At 38.0% G+C, this 11,206-nt stretch overlaps 1 protein-coding gene across 1 annotated transcript in view; it reads right to left on the bottom strand.

Moving 5' to 3' along the window:
• The window catches only part of RSPH9 (radial spoke head component 9), a 29,464-nt gene that overhangs the window by 15,895 nt on the left and 2,363 nt on the right, over positions 1–11,206 (bottom strand). The window contains exons 3-4 of the mRNA XM_070740834.1: positions 6,893–7,022; positions 4,643–4,789 (exon numbers count right to left, since the gene is read on the bottom strand). Of these exons, the coding sequence (XP_070596935.1) occupies positions 4,643–4,789; positions 6,893–7,022 (277 nt within the window). The remainder of the gene's footprint in view (positions 1–4,642; positions 4,790–6,892; positions 7,023–11,206) is intronic.

Below are 11,206 nucleotides of genomic sequence, written 5' to 3'. Positions count from 1 at the left end.
TTGGAATAGATTGGGTAGGATTAGTTTTTTGTAGACTCATAGGACTGGCCAGGACCTCAGAGGTCTTGTAATCCATCCCCCCTGCCATAGGCAAGAATCTTTATTCATCCACAATTCCAGAAGTTACGCTGTTCCATTAACTAATTGTTCTCACTGTCAGGAAGATTCCCCCTCAGTTCCAAGTTGTATCATTTAATTTCCACCCACTGTTTCTTGTCATGCCCTCAGATGCTTTGGAGAATAAATCAACACCCTCTTCTCTGTGAAAGCCTTTCAAATTATATTGAATATTCAAATATTCAAATATAAATCCTGAGTCTCTCGAGAGTGGGCGGCATACAAATCTAATTAATAAACTAAATAAGACAGCTATCATGTCTCCCCTAAATATTTTCTTCATTAGGCTAAACATATCTAATTGCCTTAGCCATTTATCATTCAGTTTAGCATCCAGACCCCTTATTATCTTTGTTGCTCTTCTCTGCATTATTTCTGGGGTCTCAGCATCTTTGTATCAATGGTGACCAGAACTGGATGCAGTATTCAAAGTGGGGCCTCACTAATGCAATCTAGAGTGGTTCTATCACTTCCCATGTTCCTGCGTTGGGGGCACGCAGCTGTGCACTGATCCCAAAAATCACTACCGGAACGTTAACACCTTACCGTTCCGGTAGCAGGCCATCACTGGTCCAAGAGAGAATCTTGAGATATTCCACTGCATGCTTCCCTCTAGGTGTAGTTCCACTGAGGACCATATGCTGCAGTTGGTCAGCCAACTGCAAATTCATCTGCTGGTAGTACTGTCTATCCTATATCATAGCATATTTCATAGCATAGTATATTGCATTACATTACGTAATAAATTATACTAATCCCTCCTCACGAGCTAGACAAGTTTGTGATACTAAAAAGAATGATGGGGTGAAAAATCGTGGTCAAGAAAGGTAGGAGTCGATCTAAATCTTTTAAAAGAGACAATGATTCAATGGTATGATAACTTTAATTTCTCTTTCTGCTTTTTAAAAATAATATCTAAAGGCAAAAATCTGTCCCTTAAAAGTATTTTAAAATTTAAAAGTTGTCCCTAATTGCAATTTACCAATTTCAGCGCATGAACGAACAACCTGAAATAAAAACAATGATTTCAAACATACTTTGTGCTAAATCTAATGCAGTTACCAAGTAAAAAAAGCGAAACAATAATTCAGATACAAAACAAAATATTTGCTATTGATCAGTTCCTACCCTAAACCTAGTTTTCATAGTGGTACTCTGTGAGCATCTTGCTTTTAACATCTTCTTAAGTACAAGTCAAGCAGAAGGATTGGCATCGGTTAAATAACCATGGGTTTTCATTGCCTTAGAAGCTACAATTTTTTGCATACCATAACAAGTGTAGGGTCAACAAATTCTCTACAGCTCAGACTGCTGCAGATTACCGACTATGTCGCTTAAGTGCAATAGTTCATCAAAGAAAAGTTTGAACTAAACCTCCCCAAGATAGAAGGTTAGAGTTAACAAGGCCACATTTAGATAAGACAAAGCAATACTGGGTGGAAGGGGCGTGTAAAATGCTCATAAAAGCTCCTCTATCGCTGGGTGTCTTATCTCACACAGCAGGACACCGGCTGCTACAAACCCTTCCTAATTAGGAGGAAACAGAAGAGTTTAAACAGCTCCGGGTGCTGACACATGAAGCAGACAAAACTGCCCACTGAAAAGACGGGACAGGTTTTGCACGGCTCTTGTTTAAAAAAACGTGCAGCGCTGAAAATTTATGTGGTTAAATTAAAAAAAAGGAATGTGGCAGTTCCATTTAAATTGATCCTTAAGTAGATTCTCTACAATCTCTTTTGTAGATTCTACAACATTGGTACTGTAGCTCAGTGTTTCCCAACCTTGTCAACTTGAAGATATCTGGACTTCAACTCCCAGAATTCCCCAGCCAGCATTCGCTGGCTGGGGAATTCTGGGAGTTGAAGTCCAAGTATCTTTAAGTTGACAAGGTTGGTAAACACTGCTGTAGCTAATGGTCCTAAGATTACATGAGATTTTTCAACATGCATACTTTTGCACACTTCTACCCCTAACATATACAAGCAGTCCTTGACTTACAACAGTTCACTTAGTGACCATTCAAACTAGGAGCAGATTCCCATTACCGCTGCTAGTGGTAAATGAATACTGGTGTTCTATCTGGGCAGGTCACCGATCGGAATAAAAACATAAGAACATAACAAGAGCCATGCGGAATCGGGCCAAAGCCCATTGAGTCCAGAATTCTGTGTCACACAGTGGCCCACCAATGGGGATCTTGAGCAGGAAAAGAGGGCAAAATCCTCCCTTTCCCTTGACCCCCAACAAATGGTACCCAAGGGAATCCTGCCTTGCTCAACCAACATAGAGGCGGCACTTAGACATTCGTTTCAATAACCACCAACACACTTGGCCATACACACACTCAGGGGATCAAATATGAAGCTGCATTGCTATTACAATGATCAGAATAAAACAGTTTAATATTTTTAGTCAATGCTGACAGTGTTCTCAGCGTAATTGTCTCTGAGATAACCACAAGTCCTGAGCCAGAAACCAAATTCATTAAAGGAAATTCCTTTGAAGTGATTCTGTCAGTCAACTGAACTTACAGTTTATCCAGAGTCTTTTCAGAGATGCAGAGTTTATGAGTTCGAGCGATCTGAAAGCATAAAGTTCTCCCAGAACTCTGAGGCTCACACATGGCCATGATTTCAAACGTTGTTTACCACGCCCACTTACACCTAGACTGTACCTTATATAGCGACAAGGCGTGGCCAAGTGTTCCCTAGACCTTCTAACACTAAGACCCCATTCTTTTCAGATACTCTTGTCTGGACAGAGATCTCCTAACTCTGGTGTCTAACATGGTCTCATCCTCTAATTAATCTTCCTCCTGACTCAGTCCATATCCTAACTGGAGGTGCTACAGTCATCCTCAGTCTCTGACGCTGCATCACTTTAACTCTCAGATGACAAGAACACTGGCCTAAGAAACCAATACTCATCCGTCTCCTGGTCCTCAAAATCCATGACCAGTTGAGCCAGACGTGCACCAGTCACATTGCACATTTTAGTTTTTGCAAGTATTTACATGCTTTTGCCTACAGAATCTTATTTACTGGTTATTATTTAGTTGGAGGGTTTTTTTTAGTAAAAATGTATGCCAGAGCTGAATGGCCGCATGCATTTTTATCTTGGGACTGCAGAAAGCATTTGAAAGGGGTATTTTACAATACTAAATAACTAAATAACACCTTTCCTCAAAATGCTAAAAACAGACACATCCTGTGAAAGGTTCAGCAATTTGAGAAACTTTACCAGTATAAAAGTGTTGTCTGTGCATACAGATGAATATTAAAGACAACTAGTGAATCTTCTGAAGCTGCTTTAACAATTCAAAGAGAGTCTTCCACAAAGCATGTACAGTCTTCTGCAAGGTTTTCTATAGCATAAAATATATTATAGAAACATAGAAACAAAGAAACATAGAAGACTGATGGCAGAAAAAGACCTCATGGTCCATCTAGTCTGCGCTTATACTATTTCCTGTATTTTATCTTACAATGGATATATGTTTATCCCAGGCATGTTTAAATTCAGTTACTGTGGATTTACCAACCACGTCTGCTGGAAGTTTTGCAAGGATCTACTACTCTTTCTCAATAAAATAATATTTTCTCACGTTGCTTTTGATCTTTCCCCCAACTAACTTCAGATTGTGTCCCCTTATTCTTGTGTTCACTTTCCTATTAAAAACATTTCCCTCCTGAACCTTATTTAACCCTTTAACATATTTAAATGTTTCAATCATGTCCCCAGTTTTCCTTCTGTCCTCCAGACTATACAGATTGAGTTCATTAAGTCTTTCCTGATACATTTTATGGTTAAGACCTTCCACCATTCTTGTAGCCCGTCTTTGGACCCGTTCAATTTTGTCAATATCTTTTTGTAGGTGAGGTCTCCAGAACTGAACACTGTATTCCAAATGTGGTCTCACCAGCACTCTATATAAGGGGATCACAATCTCCTTCTTCCTTCTTGTTATACCTCTAGCTATGCAGCCAAGCATCCTACTTGCTTTCCCTACCACCTGACTGCACTGTTCACCCATTTTGAGACTGTCAGAAATCACTACCCCTAAATCCTTCTCTTCTGAAGTTTTTGCTAACACAGAACTGCCAATACAATACTCAGATTAAGGATTCCTTTTCCCCAATTCCTTTTCGGCTTTGTTTTCTATTTTGAGAATTGCTGTAATGAAAGACAGCTATGCCTCTTTGAAGTAAATTCATATATTCAGAGAGAGGAATAAGTTTTTAAAATGGGAACATTATGCACAAATTCTCAATTTAACCTGAGTCAAAGAATTAATATACTTATATGCACCTGTACTATCTTATGGGTTCCTCCTTAATTTCAGATGAAGAATAAGAGAAATGAAGGTTAATCCGAGAGTGGAATGGCTAAAACATGTCGAGTGAAACATATGAAATTAATCATTGTTTATTTTAAACTACAAAAGGCAAATACCTTCTCTTTACTAGGCCCCAAATGTCACCCACTGCCTTATTCATTCTGCATGTGGGATAGTACTTTTACCTACCTTTAGGGATATCATGTTCAAGGGAATCCAAAAAGTCAATGGCTGGATCCAAGTCAGCTTTTTCCAGCAGAGTTTTAGTCTTCAATTTTACAGGCTCAGTAAAATGGAAGTAGGAGCTTAACTTTTTTGCTTCTACCAGGGATAAACCTGTTGATGAAAGTGGAAAAAAAGGAAATCAGCACTGCTCAATAGTCTCTTTTAGTATGTTGCCATTCTTCAATTAATGAAAGTTCACTATCTTAATTGACCTATAAAATATTTAGGCATTTTATTTATTTGACTGATTAATTAACTGTTTGATATCCCACCTTTACTTGTACAACTGATGGTAGTATACATAAGGCTTCTACCTCTTATTTTTCCCACAATACCGCATGGCACTGATAGTACTAGTTAGGTAAATTGACAATAGAAATGGATACTGAGAAGTATTAAGTATAGGTGAAACTCAAAAAATTAGAATATCATGCAAAAGTTCATTTATTTCAGTAATGTAACTTGAAACGTAATATATGAGAGAGACTCATTACATGCAAGGCAAGATAGTTCAAGCCTTGATTAGCTATAACTGTGATGATGATGGGGTACAGCTCATGAAAACTCCAAATCCACCATCTCAAATTAGAATATTACATATGATCAATAAAACAAGGATTGTACATAGAGCAATATCAGACCTCTGAAAAGTATAAGCATGCATATGCACTTAGAACTTGATTTGGGCCCCTTTTGCAGCAATTACTGTCTCAATGTAGTGTGGCATGGAAGCTATTGTTTTCTGTTATTCTGTTGTGAGCCGCCCCGAGTCTGCGGAGAGGGGCGGCATACAAATCTAAATAAACTAAACTAATAAACTAAACTATCAGCCTGTGGCACTGCTGAGGTATTATGGAAGACCAGGATGCTTCAATAGTGGCCTTCAGTTCTTCTGTATTGTTCGGTCTCCTGTCTCTCATCTTTCTCTTCTCTTTGGTCTCGTGTCTCTCCTCCCCACAGATTCTCTATGGGTTCAGGTCAGGTGAGTTTGCTGGCCAATCAAGCACAATAATCTTACAATCATTGAACCAGGTTTTGGTCTTTTGGCAGTGTGGGCAGGTGCCAAGTCCTGCTGGAAAATTGAAATCAGCATCCTCATAAAGCTCAGCTGTGGAACGAAGCCTGAAGTGCTCTAAAATCTCCCGGTAGATGGCTGCGTTGACTCTGGATTTAACGAAGCACAGTGGACCAATATCACCAGAAGACAAGGCTCCCCAAATCAACCCAGACTGTGGAAACTTCACACTAGACTTCAAGCATATTGCTGTGTGTGCCTCTCTATTCTTCCTCCATACTCTTTGGTTTCCAAATGAGATGCAAAAGTTTCTACAGTCTGTGTTAATAACTAACTCAAAGACTCAGGATCATCCCAGCTCTTAAAGGACCACATGCCTGGAATGCACTACCTGACTCTGTGGTTTCTTCCCAAAACTCCCAAAATTTTAACCTTAGACCATCTACAGTTGGCCTCACCCCATTCCTAAGAGTTCTGTAAGGGGCGCTGTCCTATTGTCCTCATTTATCTATACAGTACTTACTTTGCTTATGTTTATATTTATATCTATGTCTGCTATCTTGTACATGTTTGATAAACAAACAAACAAATACAAATGCCTTCAAACTGTTAAATGAGAAGGGTCTTAAAGAAGAAAGTGCCCTTTCCCCATAAGGGTACCATACAACAGCAGCCATTAAGATTTTGAACCAATAAATATGTTAAACATGAACTTATAAATCATGAAGCAGAAGTTTGAAACTAACTTCATGGCTTGGGATTCACATGTTTCCACTTTACTCTGATGATCTAAAAGTGAAGAACTATTCATTTTATTTATTTGACTTCTATGCCGCCCAATCTCATGGGATCCAGGGTGGCTATGTGGAGAAACTCTAAAAGCTAACATTTTCATTTCCATTATGCAGTACGTACAGCAAAAAATTGAGTAGCAGCAATAACTGAGTCTACGGAGAGGGGCAGCATACAAATGTAATAAATAATAATAATAATAACTTATCTTCTCCTATTCTGAAAACATGACATTTTTATGTGTGCTTTACACACATCCTGATTCCTTGTGTATCTGCCACGCACACCGGCATGTCTGTCATATATGAGTTGTGACTGGCTGCTGAGGAAAATTACAAAACCCAATATATGTGATTTTAATTATTTTAGAGTTCAGAGACAACAGAACTGTCCTTGCACAGATTTACCTTCAAAGCTCCTGTTCACATGCACAGGTCCAAGTGGAGATTTCACATATGCGCCCCGTGGTACAATACCCACTTCTTGATCTATCTGATGTATTGTGGATACCAGACGGATCTCCTCCTTGATCAAGGGCTATAAGAAAAAGCAAATATTAAAATCTATTTCCTGTATTTCATAAGAATGAGACTTGGGACAGAATAATATTCTTTCCATCTAATAAGTGTGAAAACTGCTTAGAATCACTGGAAATCAGGCAGCATAAAATTTTTTGTTATTCCTACATTAATGAAAAAATTGGAGTAATCATTAACTCCTTTATAAAATTAGTATATTTTTCTCTTGATGAACTTTGAGGTTAATATATTCAGATATATTTACTGTATATATGTTTTCACTGCAAAAAAATTCAAGGAGAGGAAGTAACTTTGTTCCTACTTAAACACCTTGCTTCTATTAAAAATGGAAAGGAAAATACAATTATGGAGTACTAAGGAGAAAAATATTCCATGAGATTACAAAATACTTAGTATTGGCAAAATCAATAGGGAAGCCATATTCACTTACAAATTAACAACCACAGTGATTCACTTATTAGTTATGGTAAGAAAGGTTGTAAAATGAGACAAAAATCATTTAACAAAGTTTTGCTTAGAAATTTGGGGTTCAATTGTGGTCGTAAATTGAGGACTATCTGTAAAATCCTGCAGTCTTGGGATCAGCCTATAAAAAAGATCAATTTCCAATAGTGACCTGAATAGGTTATTTTAATGTAGAGAAAGCATTAACCAACAGAAGCAAATATGGCAGGAATAGGAGATATAAAGGCCTGGTTAACTCTGTTGGTCTTCATTTACCGTATTTTCCAGCATATAAGACGACTTTTTAACCCCTGAAAATCTTTTCCAAAGTGGGGGGTCGTCTTGTACGCCGGATACTGATTCCACAGTATAGAAAATTCGCCGGATACTGATCACACAGGCTGTAGAATGTGTGATCAGTATCCCATTACTACCGGTACCTCACTGCAGATTCCGTGATTCGGTTCCGTGAAGGGCCGCTCTCTCTCACTGCCAAGAAACCCCCCCACCCAGTGAAATGGTGCGCTCCCCGGCTGCCGATAAGCTCCGCCCCTTTCATGTATCTGGCCCTCCTATTGGTTCCTTCCCCTCTGCCTTACAGACCTCAGCACACGCTCCGGCTGCCGATAAACCCAGTCCCTTTCATGTATCTGGCCCTCCTATTGGTTCCTTCCCCTCTGCCTTACAGACCTCAGCACACGCTCCGGCTGCCGATAAACCCCGTCCCTTTCATGTATCTGGCCCTCCTATTGGTTCCTTCCCCTCTGCCTTACAGACCTCAGCACACGCTCCGGCTGCCGATAAGCTCCACCCCTTTCATGTATCTGGCCCTCCTATTGGTTCCTTCCCCTCTGCCTTACAGACCTCAGCACACGCTCCGGCTGCCGATAAACCCCGTCCCTTTCATGTATCTGGCCCTCCTATTGGTTCCTTCCCCTCTGCCTTACAGACCTCAGCACACGCTCCGGCTGCCGATAAACCCCGTCCCTTTGATGTGTCTGACTCTCCTATTATAGTAATTGCTTCCCTGCCTCCCACATGTGGAAATCAAATCTGATGGGGGTTTTTTCATTTTTATTTGGTGCGCGTCAGAAGAGGGGTAGTCTTATACGGCGAGTATATCTCAAATTCTATATTTTAACTGGAAAAGTTAGGGGGTCGTCTTATACACCCAGTCGTCTTATACGCCAGAAAATACGGTAAATTGAAGCTGCTTTAATCTGATGGATGTGTCTCGTTTCTCAATACATTCTATTTTTACTTGATTTTATATTACGATTATCTACTTCTAAAAATTTAGTCTGTATTGAGTTATTAGTAGTGCTATTTTAATAGAAAAGTAGACAAAAAATGAAGTAAATAAATATACCCAGGGTCACAGGAATTTTTGATATCAATTGATGTAAAAAATATACCCTGCATTGATACTCTGCATTCTAAAGCAATATAAAAATTCAACAATTTTACATTTAAAAGGTTATTTTCCTTTTATATCAAATACAAATGTAGAATACAATACTAACCAAAATATTTTAAATATTTTAAAGAAAGATTGCAGGCTATATTTTTCCCCAACTTTACTCATTTCTGAGTATTTCAGGGGAGGATGAAAGGAGCTTTATTTTAAGGGGAATTTCAGAGCCAAGACATGGCCATTAAAATGTTTTTTCCATTATCCCAATTAAATATAATGTTGATTTGGCCTGAATGATGCATACCTTAATTATAGCATGGGTAACTCTAATGTGTTGTCTTTATGACAATCCTAGGAAAGTATTGAGAAATTAATATTCAGACTGAAGATAGTACACATTGTATATCTCATATTCTGTATTTTTTTCAGTGCTTTTCCATCCATATTATGTACACCGTAAGCTCAGTGAACAAGGATCTTAAGATTTTCCAGTATTTTTCCAGTATTTATTTTCCAGTATTTATCAGTACGTTTTAAGCCTTAGAAAAAGAATCTATGATCTAAAGTCAGCTTGAACATGTTTGTATTGAAAGTGTCAAATTTCCATTCACATTCACTCCTTTCAACATGTTTTCCCATATCTGATTAATATCTTAGTGACTATTAAGAGTAACTCAGGGTGGGGAAGAAATTCTACACTGCCAAATGATGTGAAGGCTGGAGTTTAAAACTTCTTGTAGTCTCCCATCTGTTAAACAACCACATTCATGATTCTTTTCCCAATTCAAAGAAAATCAATTAGGAATAATTATTTCATTGCTGCTACAAAAATATAAGTCTAATTTTCCCTGCTCAGCACTCAAAAGATGTCTTTTTCTGAGTATTTGAAGAAAAGGTTGCCTTTGCTGCTATTATGGGTTGAAAAACTTATACCTGCAGAGAAAAAGAATCTACAGTAGTAAATTGTAGAATTTCCATTTAGAAAACTTACATGGGCCAGAGATTCCCCAGTCCAGAACAAAATAACTGCTTATTTGGATCTTCATACCTTCTATTTGTAAGAATGGCTATTTGTCCAATCAGAAGCTTAATTCTCAAGTCTTGGGGACAACACCCATTTGTGCCTAGTACAGTATTAGTCATTCTGAAGTAAACATCAACAAGAAATTGCTAACAATGGAAAACAACAAGAAACTAATATACTTCCCATTATGTTACTAATCATCTTTTTGTGCAACTTTATTCTAAATAATTAGCCAAAATAGCAGACTGCTATTTGTGGTTTCATCACTATGAAGTTCACAATACATATGAACCATCTGAAGAATACTGTATTAACAACCACTCCAGATTTAATAATTGTCGGTAAGACAAAAAAAAATCCAGTCTAAACATCTGGCTGACTATATGCCAACCATGCTAGTAAACCAACTATTATTATAATAAATCTTTAGCAATTTAGAAATCATACAAATGAAGGAGTTTTCTCATTTTGGGAAAGGAGGATCATGTTCTGCCTATAATCTTTTTTTTCTCCAAAAACAGCACATCATTTAGAACATGGATTGTTTGTTTGCTTGCTTGCTTGTTTGTTTGTTATACTATTCTGTAAAAATGCTTCTAACAAATGTGTGGGTAGGAGTCTAAAATACCCAAATTCTGAGTGTGCCTACCAATGCCTGCTCTTAATTTCTTCCATCTGTAACTGGGTAAAGAATGATCAGCTGAGAAAAATAAAGAGGAAACACGCAGACAGAACTACCATATTTTTCAGAATATAAGACGCACCTTAGTTTTGGGGGAGGAAAATGGGGGGGGGGATTTGCCTACCAGATATTCATCTGGCTAGCATCCTTAGTCTGCTCAGCTTCAGCACATTATTTTATCTCCTGGTTAGGGCTTTAAAAAAAAACCTATTCCGAGAGAGTAACAATGAAAAAAAGCCTGCAAGCCAGGAAGAGACAGGAAGATTGTTAGCTCCTCATTAAGGCTGGGGGGGAAAATCTTCTAAAAAGCTACTTTCCGATTATAAAATGCACTCAAATTTTCAGCCTCTTTTAGAGGGGGCAAAGGTGTATTTTATAATATGAAAAATATGGTATCTTCTCAAATTCTCAGATAGTATTAAGACTGCAATCTTAAGTACTGTAATTCATTCTTGAGGCAAAGAGTGACAAATATCTGAAAAGTCAATGGGAATCCCACATTCTCTAACCAGGTTAAACAAAAGGATGAGACATAAATGCACCAAAAGTAAATAATCACGATGAAAAGAAAATCATAACAAATATTTTTAAAGAAAACTTACAAATGATAAAGAATAT

This window comes from Erythrolamprus reginae, chromosome 1 (assembly GCF_031021105.1).
Source record: "Erythrolamprus reginae isolate rEryReg1 chromosome 1, rEryReg1.hap1, whole genome shotgun sequence".
NCBI classification, from domain to species: domain Eukaryota; kingdom Metazoa; phylum Chordata; class Lepidosauria; order Squamata; family Dipsadidae; genus Erythrolamprus; species Erythrolamprus reginae.
Note: the sequence above shows the minus strand (reverse complement) of the source record. Positions and strands in the feature narration are given on the sequence as shown.